Below are 19,547 nucleotides of genomic sequence, written 5' to 3'. Positions count from 1 at the left end.
CACTCTGTATTTGGGGGGTTACATGGTAGAAGCATTTGCCGGGACTGGGCGGGGGACAGAGACGACGGGCGTCCGCCATGGAGGACGCACAGACGGGTGCAGACCCTGCAGGGAGACCCCCGGGGCGCCCCGTTCTCCGCCTTTTCTCAGTGAAGCGATCAGTGAGCCCCACAGCCCAGCCTCACTGTAAATACTTGCAAATGGGTGAAGGCATAGCAAACACCTCACTAAAAACTTATCCTTTGAGAATTAAAAAGGAGGCCTTGGACGTATGGGGGTAACTCACTAATAAACAAGTTTGCGCGTGGGTCACCGTTTGATTTACGTTATTAAATCAGAAACCAGCAGCGACGCGGTGAAATCCGTTCAGTGGTGTCTGATGGAAGTGACCCGTTGTTTGCCTTGCGTTTGCTGGTCTCCGTGAAGAGAAACACACCCTTGACCCCGTCGCAGAGAGGGGCCTGTTTAAGCAGCCACCGTGGGACAGGTGGGGGGTGCAGACGGACTGTGGTATCAGAAGCGGAAACCAGATGGGGAATGTGAACCCTCATCTTTGTTTTAGTTGCTTTGCTTTTCTCCATCGTATGGATGCTTCCTTATCGATGCGGCTGATGCCGGTTGAAGACTGAAACTGTGACTAGAATCTCATAATTATCTGTGTCTCTACCTGCGGACGTGCAGTTGTTCTTGAAATGACCTCCAAGTGGGCGGGGTGGAGGTCAGCGGCCACGTCTCTCTTCTCTCTTGTTGTCGTTTGAGGGGTGCTCACTCTGCCTCTCCTGATATCTCTAGGAATGCTTATTTTTCAATCGCCTCCTCCCAAATACTTACATGTAAAAGTAAGGAGGTTCTCTAAGTTAGGGGTACTTTCTCATATGCATAAGGCAGGCGGTGGGACCCCGAACTCAATATGTAAGATTTGCGGAGTAGATTAGCCAGAGGTTTGAAAAAACGACCACGGACAAGTATGTGCCAAGGAGCAGGTGCCTGTCAGCTGTTTAATAACAAATGTTCGGGGCTCTTTGGGGACGGAAAGTGTGTCCTGTGAGCTGTGAGTCTCCCTTCGGACCCCGCACCTGGAGCTGAATACGGGGGGACTAGCAAAAGCGTGAGCCGACAAGTTTGTATTGATTATGGATTTGTACTCCGATGCAAAGGAGTTGAATGGACCTTCATGTATGTTCCGCTGTATGTTCCTCATCTTGTCTTCTCTGTACATGCCAGGGATGTAACCCACGCTTGAAGGGCTCTATAAAATAATTATTGGCATCTGTTCCACCTGGGTTTTGTTCACTTGTTCTGCATGACCACGGAAAAGCAGTCAGTGGGCCAAAGACCTCATAAAGTCAGCAAGAGAAATGACGACTAAAGTCTGATCGAAAACAAAGTGTTACAATGTTACAAGTAGGTAGATATTTTTTAGTTTAAAAATAAGGGGTAGGGGGTAAATAAGTTTACATGGTGTCGCCAAACCCACATTTCTCATGACTATGTATCTTGTTGCCTCTCTGGACCCAAACACTGGAAATTAGTCCCAACGACACAGCGTCACGCTGATGTGAAGACGTGCCGCCCGGGAGACCCTCCCCCGCCCCTCCCCGCAGTGCGGGTCTCGGGGTCCCGCGGTCCCCTCCCCACCTGCACGTCTAAGCCTTGTCTCTTCTCCTCCAGAATGGACTCAACGCTCTCCACCTGGCTGCCAAGGAAGGACATGTGGGGCTGGTGCAGGAGCTGCTGGGCAGAGGGTCGGCCGTGGACTCTGCCACCAAGGTAGCGTGGCCTCCTCGGGAAGGGACGTGGCTGATGGTTGAAGGCTCGTTTCCCTGGTTGCACACGTCGGGTTTGCTGGGACACGTGGCCTCTTCACAAGGCGGAGCTGAAATGAGACCGAGTGTGGAGGGTTTCACTTGGGGACCCGGCCCCTCGTTTCTGGGGTCTGCCTCTCCCTTTGGTTCACAGTGGGACTGGATTAATGCCATTCCCTGCAGACATTGCACCTGTTTTCTTAAGGGTGATTCAGGTTCTAAAATATATTGATGTAGTAAACGTTCCAATGAGTCACATTCATGCTTTAATGAAATTGTTACAGTTTGAATGTAACATTTAAGTTGGTGAGAGAACACACAGGACCCTTTACACTCTGATGGGAGAGAGATTTTGGATCACAGATTGAATTATCGCAGCAAACCAGACTGTGTCCCCATACGGTGCTCGTGAAGAAGCCGGACACCGTTAGAGAAATGCGCAGGGCGCTCGCCAGAAACTGCTTCCGTGTCGGCTCTACTTCTGCTGGAACATGTCCGAGCCTGGCCGCTAGGCAGTCATGTCAGAAACAATAGGTGTCTTCAGAAATAGCACCAGTGCTGACAAGTCTTTGTCCTCAGAAGGCGAATTTTAACTTGGTGGGTTCCCATTCACGACATGCACGGATCACAGTTCAGCCACCTGGCTACTCAAAGTCAGAGGTTGGCGAGTAGCCAGTGAGGGTCAAGCCTGCTGCCCCTGCTGGGGCTTGAACATCCTGGTTGTGGGGGATGCAGAGAGAGGTCTAGGGTAGGACAGGGGTCGGGCTAGGATTGGGGTAGGGGTAGGATTGGGGTAGGATTAGGGGTAGGGGTAGGATTGGGGTAGGGGTAGGGGTAGGGTTAGGGTAGGGGTAGGGTTGGGGTAGGGGTAGGATTGGGGTAGGGGTAGGGGTAGGATTGGGGTAGGGGTAGGGTTGGGTAGGGGTAGGGGTAGGGTTAGGATTGGGGTAGGGGTAGGGGTAGGATTGGGGTGGGGTAGGTGGACACCCCTCCAGCTGGGGCATAGTCTAATCACAGACAGAGAGGGGCTGGCGTACTTAGGGACGGGACAGCTCGTGTCGGCTCCCAGTGGCTCCTGTCTCAGTGCCGCAGTGTGGCCTGGCCTGCCCAGGGCGCGATGTGAGCAGTTCTAGTGGAAATTTAAAACCAAACAGGAGACTCTGCAATTCCAAAGAAGTCAGATGTAAGTTCCCTGTGTGCATTCAGTGTTTTACTGTGGACACAGAGAGAGTAAACATTAATAACATTTCTCTTGACCACATCAAATAAATGTTATTCAGACCTTTAAAGAACATGACTTTGAATGTATATAAAATTATTTGCTTCCCTGAGTTGCCCATATTGATGTAACGTGTTCGTTAGACCAACCACTCTGTGGTTGCGTGTTCATTGCCATTTTCTTTTTTCCTTTCCTTTATTGATATTTTAAAATACAGGTTCCTTTTTCATCCTAGATTATAATTGTAGAATTTTAGATCCAGAAAAAGATCGCCCTGGCCAGTTTGGCTCAGCGGTTAGAGCGTCGGCCTGCGGTCCGGAGAGACCCGGGTTCGGTTCCCGCTAAGGGCACGTACTTCGGTTGCAGTTTGTCCCCGGCCCTGGTTGGTCGTGCGGGTGGCAGCCACTCGATGTGTCCCTTTCACGTCGATGTTTCTCTCTCTCTCCCTTCCTCTCTCTCCCTCCCACTCTATCTGAACAAAAAATGGAAAAATATCCTTGGGTGAGGATTAAAAACAAAACAAACAAACAAACAAAAATAAATAAATAAAATAAAATGCAGGTTCCTTTTTCATCCTAGATTATAATTGTAGAATTTTAGATCCAGAAAAAGATCTCATGTAAAGAGGAGGCAGCTGAGCCCTCGCAAAAGAATGTGAGTGACCAGTCAGAACTGGGTCTGTCCACGTTCTCCACGGGACACGGGCACCACAGACAGAAAAGAGAGACACTGTGGGCAGGTCACCTTTACCCTCAAGACATTGACCTGCCCACAGTGTCTCCCAAGGTCGGCTTCTATCCTGATAGCATGACAGGCCCTAAGCACTTGAAATAATCAGCAAACTTGAAAATGCCTGTATGTTTTGATTCCTACAAAACTTGAAAACTGAGCATCTTCTGTTTTGTTTCTTGCAAGCAGAAGGGGAACACGGCCCTCCACATCGCGTCCCTGGCGGGCCAGGCAGAGGTCGTCAAAGTGCTCGTCAAAGAAGGAGCCGATATCAACGCTCAGTCTCAGGTACGACCTCAGCCTGTTCTCCGCTGTAGGTGGGTCTCGGTCAGAGCAGCGTCGTGGGATGGATGTGATGCTTTTAGCCAGCGGTTGGGTAGAAAAATTTCCTATAAATAGTTCAGTTATTTTATTAACCCATGTTATGGTCTTTCTTTCTTTCTTTCTTTCTTTCTTTCTTTCTTTCTTTCTTTCTTTCTTTCTTTCTTTCTTTCTTTCATTTCTTTCTTATCTCCCTGTTAACACACATTTGACAGGTGCACAGACTGTCATCACTTCTTTTATGCATTATAAAGAAGATAAAGTGCCTCTTTTCAAAGTGACAGGGACGTCTGTGAAATATGAATTATTCATGCAAGTTCCGTGTTGCTCTATGAAAGTATTTTCTCTCCTTTGGTTTTAAAAATCTTGAAGGATGAACCTGCCAGGGGAGAAGCTGCTGGGAGTCGGGACTGTCACGGCTGCGGTCCCGTCACTGGAACGTGGGCCCCTGGAACCCCCGAGGGCCCAGGCGCAGCGAAAACCACGCGGGGGGTGGGGGGCACGGTAACCGCCACCCTGGACAGGAAGTGCCTGTTCGCAAAGGAAGTTAAGGAAACATTTAAAAGAATAACCCAAACGCACCATATAACAACCCTCATTCCTACATGTTGTCTGGTGGAAAGGGAGGAGGTGTCGCTTGGCCCAGCCTTTCCTCTCGGCACCGACACGGGTTCATGTGGGGGGGGGTGCTTGGCTTTCCGTCAAGTCCTCCTCTGCGTCGGGGTTTCAGCCCTTTGGTAACACAGGGCACGTCGCGGGGCTACTGGCGCAGTCGGCCCGGTGCTCCGCCGTGGACGCCTCGTGCGGGGGTTCCTGTCACCCGTGGTGTCCGTGCCTTGGTCACGGGGCTCTGGGTGTCCAGACGGCACACGCTCGGGACCGTAGATGGCACAGGGCCTGTTTCCCTCGGCTGGTTACAGGGAGAAATCTGTGACGTTACGACAGACAAGACATTGTCTGTTGTTACCTTTGTGATATCAAACTATTTTAAATGACCCCGTTTTCCCCCTGACCCGAATTTTCAACTTAAATACACGTCAGCGTTTTACCATGTACTGGGAATAGGTCACATTCTAAAATCTTTATTAAACTGGTGCCCGCGGAGAACTCCGGTGTGTTCTGTGAGGTGCCAGCGCCTTGGGCTGGGAGACACGGGACTCGGACGCTCGTCTCTGAGGGAAGGGCCGCTTGTCCTTCTTTGCAGCAAGAGAGCATCTCGCCTTCAGCGGTTTCTCCACCCGGAGCTCCTGACACCCCAGGGCTGGTGACGCGCTTGTTCCTGGCCGCCCGAGCTCTGACGCGGTGCGGGCAGGGACCCGAGCCTTCTTCACGGCCTCGCGGGTGCTGCTGGGCTGCGGTCCGGGCCTCTGGGCAGCACGGCTTTGGAGGGCGTGCGGGGACGGCGTCGGAGCGGTGGCGGGAAGGACCGGGCGAGGACCCGGCCGCAGCAGGAAGCACAGGACACGGACCCGGCCGCAGCGGGAAGGACCGGGCACGGACTCGCTGTAGAACCGGGCGGGACCCGGCTGTGGCAGGAAGGACCGGGCACGGACTCGCTGTAGAACCGGGCGGGACCCGGCCGCGGCAGGAAGGACCGGGCACGGACTCGCTGTAGAACCGGGCGGGACCCGGCCGCGGCAGGAAGCACAGGACATGGACCCGGCCACAGCGGGAAGGACCGGGCACGGACTCGCTGTAGAACCGGGCGGCACCCGGCCGCGGCAGGCCCAGGACTGTGTGCACTTAGGAAGCCTGGAGGCGAATGCCTGGGGTGGCTCCAGGGCCCATCCCACGGTTCCTCTGGACGGAAGCTTCCGTGGAGGTGGTGCGTTAATATCCACACAAAGAGCCTGGTTACTTCTCACTGAACAGTTTACTGATTTTGAGAGAGCGGAAGGGAAACGGAGAGAGACTGAGACATCGAAGGGAGAGAACAACATGGTCGCTTGCGTCCTGCACGCCCCCCACTAGGGATCAAACCCACAACCGGACGTGTGCCCTTGACAGGAAGCCAACCTGCGACCTCCCGGTGCTCTGGATGCTGCCCAACCCACTGAGCCACTCAGGCCACGGCACAGTCTCTTGTTTGATATGAGGGAAACGAAGGCACAAGTAGGGAAACCACGGTCTCATAACAAATCCGTGATGGAGCCACAGACCCATGGCCACGCAACGTGGACACCCCTCCCCGCAGTCCTCAGCACTGCCCACGTGACGTGGACACCTCCCTCCCCGCAGTCCTCAGCACTGTCCACGCGACGTGGACACCTCCTCCTCACAGTCCTCAGCACTGTCCAAGCGATGTGGACACCTCCCCCCGCAGTCCTCAGCACTGTCCCACACGACGTGGACACCTCCCCCACAGTCCTCAGCACTGTCCACACGACGTGGACACCTCCCCTCGCGTTCCTCAGCACGGTCCATGTCCACTGTCCACTGGTTCCCTGAGCCTCTGCCTTCGTAAGGGGACCAGGACCCTCACCGCCCCCGAGAGCCCTGTCGCTGGCTCAGATGCCATCCGCTCAGAGAGTTTTTTACCAAATACAGTTTTTAATGGAACACGTAAGCGAACTTTCAGAGATATGGTTTGCCATGTCTTTTCTGATTCCTTTTTCTTGTCTGTGTCTACATTGTTTTTGTCTTTTCCTTGGAATTTTTGTGTTCAGTCTTTCTGTGAGGGCTCCAGAGACAGTTTTGGTCTTTTCATCTTATTTTAATGGTGAGTCCAAATGAGATGTTCTGATTTGTTTTGTTTTTTCTTTTCTTTTTTTTGTGAATCCTCACCTGAGGATATTTTCCCATTGAGTTTTAGATAGAGTGGAAGGGAGGGAGGGAGAGAGAGGCGCACACACATCTTAAAAGCATGATTCTATTTTCATTTGCAATAAAATAAAGCACTTTTTCCCTTTGGGATGATAGCGAACCCCCTGCTCTGTCTTCATGCTCCCCTCTGGGGACAGGTGGCGGCAGGGGTGCGCACTGATGACCACTTTGTCCTGAACTGGAAGGGATTCAGGCCGCCCATCCTCAAGCCTAGATCTGTGGTTTATCACTTTCTTAAATCACTTCACGAGCCTCCCGAGCCAATAGGACTGCGTTTTAAAGGACTTAGGTTTGCAGCCAGGTCGGCCGTGCGGAGAGACCTCAGAAGCTCTTCTCCCTCCCCCTGAGCTGCCGGAGGACGGACCACAACCGCCCCAGTGGTCTGCCTCGGACCTCGGGCCTCACAGGGTCGCATCCTTAGCCACGACCCGGGGACCCCTCGGGAAGACTCCCTGTCGTGGTCCTTCTGGGCAAAGGTCACAAACAAAGCAGAACGTGGAGACGGCACTGAAGCCGACCTTCAGCAGGAAGCCCCCCCCCCCCGGCCCTCCCGGCAGGTGCGTGGGTGCCGGGGTGCGTCCTAGGATCTGCTACAGGTCCAGCCACGGCGGCAGGGACACCTGGGATGTGAGGACTCAGCGGCTCTCTGTCCCTTATTCTCTTGAAATGTTTTTATCTTCGCCCGACTCACATCCACCAGCGTCCGGCTCCACCGCAGGGACAGCACTCGGCAGTGGTCTCTCTCTTTTCAAGTCACAGATACTTTTAAAGTTTATTTTTCCAGCTTTATTGCCGCACGATAGACAGAAACGGTGGGATGGTCAGCGCAGCACCGTCACGATCTGATGCGCGTCCCTCTGACAAGGGCTCCCGCCTCCAGCCGGTGAGCACGCCCACCACCTCGCGTCCTCGGCTTCTGGCGAGAACAGGTGCGTCCTCTTCACCGAGCTCCATCGCACGGCACAGGGTCGCCCCCTGGTCGCCGCTGGACACTGGATCCCGGACCGTCTTCCTCCTACAGCTGAGGGTTTGTGCCTTTTACCAACCGCTCCCCACCCCACCCGGACTGGCTGGACCCCCACCCTGCCCCCCAGCTCCAGGAGCTCCAATCCTCCGTGTGTTCCGGGTCCGCGTGTGCGCGAGTCCTGCACGCTTGTCCTCTCTGCTCGGTGTCACTCAGCATCACGCCCCCCAGAGACCCGTCCTCTCGCCAAATCTGCACAGACTCACTTATCTGCACAACGGGAGCTGTTCTGGTCCGTAAGTCTCCGGGTGATTGTGTGAAGACTGAAGGAAATCATCAACGTTTAGGCCGAGCTACGGATGCCGTCAGCCACCCAGACAAGACAAGCCTCCTCGCCTTGGCTCAGTGGTTGGAGCGTCGGCCGAAGGGTCGCAGGTGCGATTCCTGGTCAAGGGCACGTACCTGGGTTGCAGGTTCGATCGCTGCCCCTGGTTGGGTCCTGCAGGAGGAACCTATCGATGTGTCTCTCACATCGGTGTTTCTCCCTCCCTCCCTCCCTCCCACGCTCTCTAAAAACCGGTGGAAACAAGGCCTCGGGTGGGGGTTCACACCAGGAAAGACAAGCCTCCCACAGGGCCGTTTGCGGCGCTGCACAGAGCAGTTCTGGAAAAGGCTGCACTCGAAACCACCTCATTCTGCACTCACGCGAGATAGTGAATAGTCATCGCCACCGGAGGAGGACCAGGTTCTGCCCACGGCAGGGTCGGCGCCTGCGCCACACTCCGGGTGACGCCTCTGCGACCAGAGCGACCAGCAGCGTCACCCTCCGCGTGTGACCCTGCCTGCCTCCCGGGGCGGCACCTCCGGGAAACGCGCCTGCAAGAGCCCGCTGTCCGATTCCGGGCACGTTGTGAAGCCAGTACATCCAGGCAGCGCGGTCAGAACGTCTTTGCATCGAAAGTCTGATGTTTCACGGGAGCGAGGAGGCCGCACCATGTGCTGTCTGGGTGAGCGCTGAGCAACAGCGCCCCTCAGAACCAGCCTCTGCGCGGTGAGCGGTCGGGGGCCTCGCGCCGGCGGCTCCAGTTGGAGTGAGGCAGCCTCTTTCTCCGCAGGATGTTTGCGGGGAGCTGGCCCCACTTTGCCACTTCAGGGGCGAATGCGGGGTTGGTTGTTCCCCTGGATGGGGACTCTTCCAGCGCCCAAGGAGCAGCCTGGGGCGCGTTCAGACGGTCTTGTGCTCTCTGCCCCTGTGTGAACTCGAGACCCCAGACAGCGATCACAAGTCTCCTCTTTTCAGAAGCAGGGCAGCGTCCTCTGCCACACGGAGCGCCTTGGATCTGGCGCCACCACGGCCGTCTGCCCCAGCGCTGTCCCCTGCCCTGCGGCCCCGCCCTGAGGGTGGACGCCCAGTGTCACTGGCTGTGTAGATAAGCAAATGGGAATGCCCTTCAAGGGACAGATGATAAACAAACACTCTGGGCACGCAGTCCGGGTGTGTGACCGCAGGGTCCACGTGTCCACGCACTCCGGGTGTGTGACCACAGGGTCCACGTGTCCACACAATCCGGGTGTGTGACCGCAGGGTCCACGTGTCCACGCAGTCCGGGTGTGTGACCACTGGGTCCATATGTCCCTGTAGTCTGGGTGTGTGACTGCAGGGTCCATGTGTCCACGCAGTCCGGGTGTGTGACCGCAGGGTCCACGTGTCCACGCAGTCCGGGTGTGTGACCTCAGGGTCCACGTGTCCACGCATTCTGGGTGTGTGACCACAGGATCCACGTGTCCACACGCACCAGGACCTCGCGTGGACACACACCGTCCATGTCAGACATGAGGGAAGACCAGCATGGGCTTGATAACTGTGTAGCGGCTGAGAAAACTAACAGTGGGCATTTGGGGATACAAGCAAAGGAAACGTTTACTTTGGAGAATTAGAAAAAATGTTCAAATACCAGTGGAGTGTATGCGCGTCTTCACGCTCTGACTGTGAGTCAGGGTTTGACCCAGCGTGCGAAGACCCTCACCGCTGGACGGCTGACCACTGACATCGCCGAAGGGAGCAGGGATTTGTTTTTGTCTATTATTTTATTGATTCGAGAGAGAGAGGGAGGGAGAGGGAGAGAGAGATGGAAACATCGATGAGCGAGAACAGCGACTGGCCGCCTCCTGCACGCCCCCCACTGGGGATGGGCCCACAACCTGGGCATGTGCCCTGACTGGGAATCGAACCGGCGACCTCTTGGTGCTGGGTTGACACTCAACCCCTGAGCCACCGGCCGGGCACAGGCCTTGGTTTTGATGAGCTTTCAGGCTATCTGGAGGCGGGTCTCCGTGCTGAACGAGCGCCGTGTGCTACCTTCCGAGTTTTCCCACACGGCGCGGCCGCGGGGCTCGGCCGCTGACCCGATCGTGAGAAGTGTGGCTTCCGTTGGTCCAAGTGAACCGTTAGCGTTTGGATGTGTTAAGAGTGTTTTGAAAGACTTGGGCCAGCATTTTATTTTCTCAGAGACGGTTGGGTAGCAATGAGAAACCGTTCTGGCCATCATTAACGAGAAACGTTTTTGGTAGAATGTGCAAGAAGTAGAAGGGTTGCCGCCTGTTCTGGGTGCTCTCCTCTGGGGAGGCAGGTTTTCCACCCTTCGTGTATTGGCTCAGTCTCGAAACAATAGAACAGTGAGGAATTAAGCGGTCACTATGGCTTAATTCAAAGCAGTTGTTTCAGGTTTCTGGATTTTACTCCATTGGGGGGAAGAGAAGTACCCCCCAGAGATTGTTATCAACTTAATTTCTCCAGATCATGGGCCGAGTCACAGTAGCCGATACTTTTGCTTTGGGAGATGATACATTTGGGAGATGATACATTTGGGAGATGATACATTTCCTCCTGCTTCCAAACTACTGGGTTGCTTACAAAATCACTAAAATTACACATTTTTAAAACACTTCCTATACATGCCAAGCAAACTGTATTACACACTAAAGAGCTGAACCTATTGATAGATCATGTTCAGCAATTCGAAAGTCTGGAAAAATTTATTTAAAGAAAATGTATCGGGGAATTGTCATTCAATTTCAACATTAAAATATTCTTAATCTTATGTTCAAGTTTTATCTCATTCTTAAAACTCTATTTTGTGTTTTTTCTTTTTAAAAAATTTTTTTAATTGTTGAAAGTATCACGGATGTCCCTCTTCCCCCCCTGACCCCCTGTATTTCCTGTTTTTTCTGCAGTTATGTCTCAGGGTCACTGAATAATATATTTGTAACACAACAGTGAATTTTGCTTTTAATACTTTTGTTCCTGTGTGTCACATTGCGATACACCATTTTCCTGAAAAATGCTTGTTTTAAAGTAACTGTGACAGTGTGAGGTGTAGCTGGGTGATACCTGTTCAGCCTTCCGCTGCGGAGAAGGACCTACCTGGGCGGGTGGAAGGGGTTCTGAGTGGATGCATCGTTCAGACAAGTAAGGCCCCAGCTGTCGTAGGGAGGTGAGTGCATCCGGGGGATGGGGTGCCCGGAGTTACCTGAAGTCCGGAACATCGGCCACCTGTTTTCTCGGTGACTGGTCCTTGCGAGCTGACAGCGGTCACTGCAGTGGGCTCGGGGGTGCAGTCCTTTCGGTGGTGTTTCTGACGGCCAGCAATGCCCAGACACGACCCAACGCTGGCGGGTTTGCTGCTGAAGCTCGGGGCTGACCAGCGTGGCAGGAGGGCACGGGGCTCGGGGTTCGCTCCCTGCGGGTGGGGACCCCAGCTCCAGGGCTGAGGTGGTGTGAGACTTGCGGCAGCCTCTTGATCCTGGAGTCGTCCAGAGAGGCACCGCTGGGCTGTGAGGGTTAAACACCAAACAGCGAGGGTGTCGTCTTCTCTCTCCTCATGACCACCCCCCTCAATTCCTCACTCGCTGAATAAAACCTGCAGGAATTCTCACGTCAGGAGAACACGGGGAATCAGCCATCCAGCCCCGCTGCTCCTCGGTGCGTGGCTTCGGGGGGACACAGGCTTCGGGGAGAGCCTGGCGTCTGCGGAGGCGGGGGAAGGAGCCCTGTGCCGGGAGCCCTCGGGGCCCAGGCCTCCATCGCATGCACGCGGGTGTGTCCGGCTGGAGGACGGCGGTCTTGTCTGTTCAGTGGCCCGAACAGCAGTGCAGTGAATGACATCAGAGGACCTGTGAACCCTCCACAAAGTGTAGCCTCCTGGGAAGATTCCGAACACTGGCGTTTTGATGTCATGTAGTGGTTTACGACAGTCCTTTAGAGGAGACCTGTGGGAAGAAGAAGTCGGCGAAAAAGTAACTCACAGCATCATGACCTGGCCCAGAGTCGTCACACTCACGCCCTCTGAGAATGTCTCTGCGGATCTTAATTTGAAAACGCCTTCCTCACTACCAAACAAGTGCACAGTTGTATATCTGTTCCTTTGCCCCGAGTACACCCACACAGCACCCGAAATAGTCTTTATTTTTGTGACTATAATTAGTACTCAAGGGGTTTTACATCCTTTGCAGCTGTGCGTGATAATATATTTAGGGCAGCAGTTTGAATCACCCTGACCTTGAAGCCGGGTGATGCTCTGGGGATCTCCTCAAGCTCACCTGTCACAGGTGGTTCAGGGGGGAGGGCCCGTGGCATCTGGGGGGCCAGCAGAGTGGTTGTTCCCAGCAGCGCCCACGGCTGTGATGCGAAACCTGCGGAGTTCGGCTCGGGAACCCGAATCTTCGCACCGACCTTCCCGCACGTTCCAGGCTGTAGCCGAAGGGAAATCCTACCTTTGCAAGGTTCAGGGGCAGGGCCACCTGCAGACGTTCCCATTTCCCTGTTGGACCTGCGTGTGTGAGTTCTCCAGGGGATGCCGAGTCCACGCAAACCCTCGGACGGCGGGAGGGTGGCGGTGGGCACAGGCTGAGCGGATTCACAGCTGTGGTTGTAAACTCTCGGACTCAGACTGCTCGTCGGAGCCACACACGAGCCACCGCCTCCCCTCACTCCTTCCAATGCACACGCTTCGTCGCCAATGAGACCCACAGGGTCACGGGTGCCCCCCCCCGAAGGTCCCCCAGGTGGCTCTCGGGACACAGACCACTGGCCTGACAGGTATAACTCAGCATCAACCAGTCGCCGTGTCTGGTACTTTTGTAACGTTTGCAGGTTACGTGATATTTGAAGAGCGTTGTCAGACTAGAAAATCTGCCTCGGCCATAATTCCTTTCCTGAAGCTGAAGGAAGCAGCATGGGCAGGCGGTGAGGGGTGTGACCGGCAAGGTGGGTCCTGGCCAGACCAGGGGTGACCGCGCTGGACGTTGGGTTACCCAGCTATTGCTGCAAAACAAATTATCCCAAAACCTGGCTTTAAAGAGCAACGGACATTGTGATGGTCACGGTTTCTGTGGAGCAGGGCCTCGGCGGTGGCTTCGCTGCGCGAGGGTGCGCAGTCCCGTTCAGGGAAGGTGCTGCCCGGGGCCCTCACACAGGTGGCAGGTGGTGCTGGTTGTCGGTGGAATTCCTGTGCACCTGAGTGTGTCCTGAGCTGAGGGCCAGGCAGGGCGGGACGTGAGCCTCCACCCGAATCAGTCGGGGGCCCCCTGGGGTGGCTGTAATCTCCAGCCACCTGGTGCGTGAGGTGTCCACTCAGCCTCCGGAATAAAATTCCTCCCCTGTAAAAGGATTTTGCCTTTTAGCTACAGCTTTTCCATGTTTCCAAGGAGCAGGGGACTTCTCCTAACCTCTGAAATATACGTAATAAGCTCGGCAGCATTGAACGAAAAGTAAGAAGAGATAAAATAACCAGTCGGGTACAGAGAAGTGGATTTATGCGGCATTTAAAGTCTCTGTGTCCGGTTTCCACTCTTGGCTCACGCGTGGTCCGTGGGACCCCGGAGGCGGTCTGGAGCTGGGCGCCCGCATGTTGCACGGATTGCAGTGGTCTCTGCTCTGTCCGGCCAAGGGCCTTGCGTTATTTCTAAATCAGTTTTAGACCTGAAAGAATTTTTTCCAAGGTGCTCTCTGTCCTCGGCCCTGACCCCTGCTCAGTGATAACTAAACTGTACAGTCATGGTGACTGTGGTCTGTTTACGCAGCGTGTGAACCGACGAGCAGAGAAGCCCGTCCGTGAACACGGTTTCCGAGGGTTACCCTGTGCCGGGGGACATGTGGACGCTCAGATGCGCGGTGTCTCGGGTGTAACGGGGTTGGGGTGAGACATGCAGCCCTGTGCTGACGGAAGACAGGGTGGGGTACTTCTGCCGCGTCCTCCCTCACCCTGCGCAGACTTGGGTGGGAGCGGGTCACCCTCACGTTTCATTCTCCCACGCGAGGGCCTGGGCTGTGCTCTCCGCTTCTGAGGTTCACGCCGCAGCGTCATCTCCTCCCTCGGCCTGTGGCCTCCGCCTGAAGGTCGCCACTGACGGTCGTCTTTTCTGTCGTTTGTCCCCAGAATGGCTTCACTCCTCTGTACATGGCGGCCCAAGAGAACCACATCGACGTTGTGAAATATCTGCTGGAAAACGGAGCTAATCAGAGCACTGCGACCGAGGTGAGCCCGCCCTGCAGGCCAGGCGCTCTGGGCCCCGCGCCCCAGCCTGTCCGCCCACTGCCGGGACGCGCTGCCTGGTGGGGACGGGGCAGGCGTGTGGACGCTGCTCCCGGGCCCCAGCCTGTCCGCCCACTGCCGGGACGCGCTGCCTGGTCGGGACGGGGCAGGCGTGTGGACGCTGCTCCCGGGCCCCAGCCTGTCCGCCCACTGCCGGGACGCGCTGCCTGGTCGGGACGAGGCAGGCGTGTGGACGCTGCTACCGCGACCGGAGCAGCGGCCCAGAGGAGGGGCCCGCGCCCCGGGGCCCACGGGGGTCCCGCTCCCACCCATCGCTGTTCTGTCCTCCTTCCCGGTCTCCACGCCTGCCCACGGCTCCAAACCCCGGCCGCTGTTTCTACCTCACAAACCACGTGCCTCCCTCTTCCTTTCTGCTGAGAAATAGGTTTGCTTAAAATTCAGTTTTTATTCAGAAGCACCGGTCTTGCTGCGGCAGGGCACATGCGTTGTGGTCACCCCACGGGAATGGTTCACAAACGTCCACAGCAGCCGTTTCAGCCGCTGTGTGCGAGTTTTTGAAATGCGTACTGCCTGGCCTTCTTGTCCTGAGGTTGCCAAGTAAACAGAAAGGCAACAGCCGACACAGTAGCCATCAGGAATGGATCACAATCATGCCTTTTGGGGGTCAGATTGGCGAAAAACAATGTATTTTTTGGTGTCCACAGAGCTTTAGAAACTGGTTTGTGTGCCGTGAGGTGGCAAAGGCTGGAGCGCACAGTAGGGTGGAAAAGGTCTTCCCAGCAGGTGGAGAGCGGAGGCCCGGGCACTGCACCCGCACGGGGCCGAGCACAGGCTGGCGGACACTGTGACCAAGGCAGGGGTCTCAGTCCCGGTGATGGGGCAGCCCAGGGAGAAGACACAGCGTCTGTGAATATGTGGGTGCCCATCCAGGCACCCCTGACTGTACAGAGCAAAGGGGGGCAGCCCCAGAGGGAGCTGCGGAGGCAGCGTGACGCGAGCGGGGGGCCAGTCCGGCCCAGGGGGGAGTCCGTCTGCCCGTCTTGGCTGTACCCGCGCCCGCGGCTCAGGCCCTCCCTCCCTCCCAGGATGGCTTCACGCCGCTGGCGGTGGCGCTCCAGCAAGGGCACAACCAGGCGGTGGCCGTCCTGCTGGAGAATGACACGAAGGGCAAAGTGCGGCTGCCCGCCCTGCACATCGCCGCCCGGAAGGACGACACCAAGTCGGCGGCCCTGCTGCTGCAGAACGACCACAACGCGGACGTGCAGTCCAAGGTACTGCGCCCGGCGCGGACGCGGAGCGCGGGCTCCACTGACAGCCTGGGGGGGCAGGGCAGGTCCCCCGCCAGCCCGGGGGTGGGGAGGGAGGGTGCGGTCTATGCTCCACTTGCAAAGGGGATGCTCCGTTCAGGGGTGTTTCCCAAGGAAGGGTCTGCACAGTAACAGAAAAGTAAAGGTGATAGTTTTTTAAAAACGAGGTTCAGTCTATTTAGAAATGGACTTATTCAGTCCACTTCTAGTAAAAACTAATAGAAGCAGAGTTAGAAAGAGAGCTGGAGTTGTAGCGGAAGGATCTCTCTGTTGCCCCTGACGTGTTGGGCCGTGTGTGTGTGTGTGTGTGTGTGTGTGTGAGCGCCGTGGGCCGTGGGCCGGCTGTGTCCTGACTTGCGCTGTGTTAACATCTCCCCTTTCTCCCCCCAACACTGCTTCAGATGATGGTGAACAGGACGACCGAGGTACAGTACTTTATGACGACATGCGCCTTGTATTTATTTATTTATTTTTGCCCAATCAATTAGAGTAAATGCTCACTAATTCATACTAATGACTGGGACTTTTGTTGTTAGAAAATTGATTAGGAAACTTTCCCTGTTACTCAGGGAACTGGCTCATTCCAGAGGTTCAGGGTCACGCACATCCGAAGCGTCATTTAATCAGTGAAACTACTGAAACAGCGTCTGAGAGCAGAGGGTGGAGCCAACGCTTCTTAGTCCGTGGTCTGCTGAGTGTGTCCCTGAGACGTGCCCTCGTCCTTGAGGGCTCTCGGTTGGAGTGGACGCAAGGACGTTCCCGGCCAGTGCTCTCTCCTTTCGTCATCACGGGTGTCCTTTCTAATGGATGTTTTACCACATTGTCCATAATCAATAATGGTATTGGTCACATCCTGAGCGGAGCTGATGCACCTCATGTCAGGACATTATCTATTGTCCACAGACCAAATTAAGTCCCATCGGTCAATACAAGCATCGGTCAGAGGCCTCAGTGTAGTGTGTGTGTGTGTGTGTGCGTGCGTGCGTGTGTGTGTGTGTGTGTGTGCGTGTGTGTGCGTGTGTGCGTGTGTGTTTAGTGGCCTCTCCTTGGCTGTTGCCTGCACCACAAGGCCCCGACAGGAACCGGTGACTACGTATTAGAACAGGGCCCTGGGCTGTGGACCAGCACCCACCTGAGTGTCCACTGAGCGTGGTGATTTCTAAGCCTAATACCTGACTCAATAACACGTTGACCCACTGGGGTGTCAAGGTACCTGGATTATTCCCGTCATTTCTCCATCTCTGTGCATGAACTTAGGTGAGAGAGTTAAAACAAACAAACAGCCCAGCTGCTCGGAGAAGGTGCTCAGGTCGATGTCTTCACGGCTGGTTTCAGAACCTTTAATTTTTTAGGTGGTCGTGTAAGGTACATTTTTAGAACAACATTGGCTCGCCACACTGTGCTGACAGCAGCCGTTGGGTAGATTTGGACGGAGGCTGAAATGGTTTTTGAGGACGAGAGGGGAGCAGAGAGGGACCCTCCGTGGAGGGTGCGGAGTCCCCGCCCGGGCGGCTCCAGGAGGCCCTCCCTAGGCCGCGCGGCCGCAGGCTCCATCACGGGGAGGCTGCCGCAGACAGTATGTTTGATTGTTTCTGCAAATGAGAAAAATAATATCATTATATTTGAATAATTAGAAAAAGATTCACCAGCAATCGCATTGTAATTACATTGTCATCTGAAAACAGACACACATTCAGGGTGTGTCCGGGGGACAGGGAAGGTAAAAATAAAAATGAAAAACATACACTCCGCGATTTCTTAAATTATAAAAATGTGACATAAAATAACAGCCAGGCTGATTTCCCACCCCCTGTTTTGACGTGAATATTTGGCGTCGCGTAGACAGAAAATAAAAATACCCCGACCCCAGCGTGGGGTCTGGCGGGTGGGTCCTGTGCTCCACTCGGGTCAGAAATGGCTCGCGGCTCATTCGGCCCCGGCACAGAGGAGGGTCTGTCTCCTGAGGGTCTGAGGGCCGACCCAGGCCGTTTAAAAAGCAAAGTCAGGTGAATAGAAAAGTAACAGTTATGATTCAGGTAATATTTCTTATGAACAATACTGCACACATCAGAGTGCATTTCGGATACAAGAGAACAGTACGAAACAGCCTCACCACCGTGGCTGACGCCGGGTGCGCTAGGACCGGTCCCTGGGACCTTTAATTGGGTAACGAGGTCATGAAGTCACAGAGCGAGGACCGCGGCTTTGCGTCCGTCAGTAACGGAAACTGCTGTGCTTCTGTTGGGAAAACGGCCAACTTTTGTCACTAATTTTCCATCGGGAAAAGAAATGAACGGAAACACACTCATCTCCCATTTAGGGGTTTAAGGCTCATGTGTTAAACGTGCTGAGAGGAACCGTTCTCCAAGCTCCTCCACGTGACTTAACTTGCTCATTTTGTTCTATATCAGTCTTATTTTGTGGGTAAAATTTGGTTTAAATAACATTCAAAATCAGGTTCAACTGAACTTACTATTTGATATTCACGTCGATGCCACGTGTCTTGGTTAATTTTGGGGGGGGGTTTAAAACTTTTTTTCCTTGGAAGCACATATTCCGACTAAACCTGTGGGGAAGGGGACGGAGACACTGTGACACGGTGACGTCACGGGAGGTGCTCGCTGTGTCTCAGACGCTGGGGCGCGTGAGCGCATCTTAAACTCAGTTATGTGATTCTGTGGCTGAAAACTCACTTAGTCGCATTGTTTTCCTCCAAAGCTGAATGAACTCAAGAAATTTGGTTTTGTGTAAACAGCAAATCTCCTAACTAGATGAATTATTAAGGTGACTAGAAAAAATTCCAGGAAATATAGGAGATGTATTGGCCTGTTTACAGGCTTAGTAATTTACCACCTCCTAGCACTGAAATTTAAGTCTGCTTAAAGGTTCGTCCCCGGGGTCAGGGTCGGAGCATCGTCCCCGGGGTCAGGGTCGGAGCATCGTCCCCGGGGTCAGGGTCGGAGCATCGTCCCCGGGGTCAGGGTCGGAGCATCGTCCCCGGGGTCAGGGTCGGAGCATCGTCCCCGGGGTCAGGGTCGGAGCATCGTCCCCGGGGTCAGGGTCGGAGCATCGTCCCCGGGGTCAGGGTCGGAGCATCTGTCACCTGTCGCTCACACGTCAGGGAGACAGTCACCACGTGGGTGTCTTTGTGACCCTGTGGCTGCAGCTCGTGGGGGGACACGCTTTACTGACTGTGCTTTTCTTGCTCCCCTAGAGTGGCTTCACCCCCCTGCACATCGCCGCCCACTACGGGAACGTCAACGTGGCCACCCTCCTCCTCAACCGGGGCGCCGCCGTGGACTTCACGGCCAGGGTACGAGGACACTGGTCCCCTTAGGGGGCACGAGGCCCCGAAGGTCACAGGAAGGGCTTCCCCTGTTCCCTTTCCCTCACCTGCCCTGTGCCCGAGATGTTCATTCCTCTCTTCAGATTGCAGGACGTCATCACACCCAACACGTGAGAACGTGGCACTCACCTGTCCCCTGTCGCTCACACGTCAGGGAGACAGTCACCACGTGGGTTTCTCCGTGATCCTGTGAACGTGCCACTGCCACACGCAGGGCCACTGGTAGCAGTTAAGGGGGGACATTAGTTCTGACCGGTGTGCGCAGTTAGGTTGAAAGATCACGCATGAATCACACGTGTGCAGCTTCGACTCGGTCGGGGTGAGACGTGTGAGCAGTGATGCCGTGTTCTCCCCGTGATCACGGGGTGCACGGTCTGACTGGGAGTATTTTTAACGAACATAATGTGCTCATGTAAAGAGTCACCAAAACTCACGAAAAGATGCCGCGTGGCACTCACTGGGGGACCCACGTGGCCGTT

The 19,547-nt window shown here is 55.0% G+C and overlaps 1 protein-coding gene across 35 annotated transcripts in view; it reads left to right on the top strand.

Annotated features, from left to right (window-relative positions):
* Nucleotides 1-19,547, top strand: part of ANK2 (ankyrin 2) — a 304,698-nt gene that overhangs the window by 185,570 nt on the left and 99,581 nt on the right. For 30 of the 35 annotated variants that reach the window (XM_036241837.1, XM_036241840.1, XM_036241838.1 and 27 more), the window contains 6 exons: nucleotides 1,672-1,770; nucleotides 3,943-4,041; nucleotides 14,299-14,397; nucleotides 15,501-15,686; nucleotides 16,124-16,147; nucleotides 18,937-19,035. In XM_036241837.1, coding sequence (XP_036097730.1) covers nucleotides 1,672-1,770; nucleotides 3,943-4,041; nucleotides 14,299-14,397; nucleotides 15,501-15,686; nucleotides 16,124-16,147; nucleotides 18,937-19,035 — 606 coding nt within the window. The remainder of the gene's footprint in view (nucleotides 1-1,671; nucleotides 1,771-3,942; nucleotides 4,042-14,298; nucleotides 14,398-15,500; nucleotides 15,687-16,123; nucleotides 16,148-18,936; nucleotides 19,036-19,547) is intronic. The other 5 variants (XM_036241856.1, XM_036241849.1, XM_036241851.1 and 2 more) reach the window with 1 other exon arrangement.

This window comes from Molossus molossus, unplaced genomic scaffold (genome assembly GCF_014108415.1).
Source record: "Molossus molossus isolate mMolMol1 unplaced genomic scaffold, mMolMol1.p scaffold_m16_p_4, whole genome shotgun sequence".
Taxonomy (NCBI): Eukaryota; Metazoa; Chordata; class Mammalia; order Chiroptera; family Molossidae; genus Molossus; species Molossus molossus.
The sequence above is the reverse complement of the archived record's forward strand: the minus strand, read 5'-3'. Positions and strand labels throughout refer to the sequence as shown.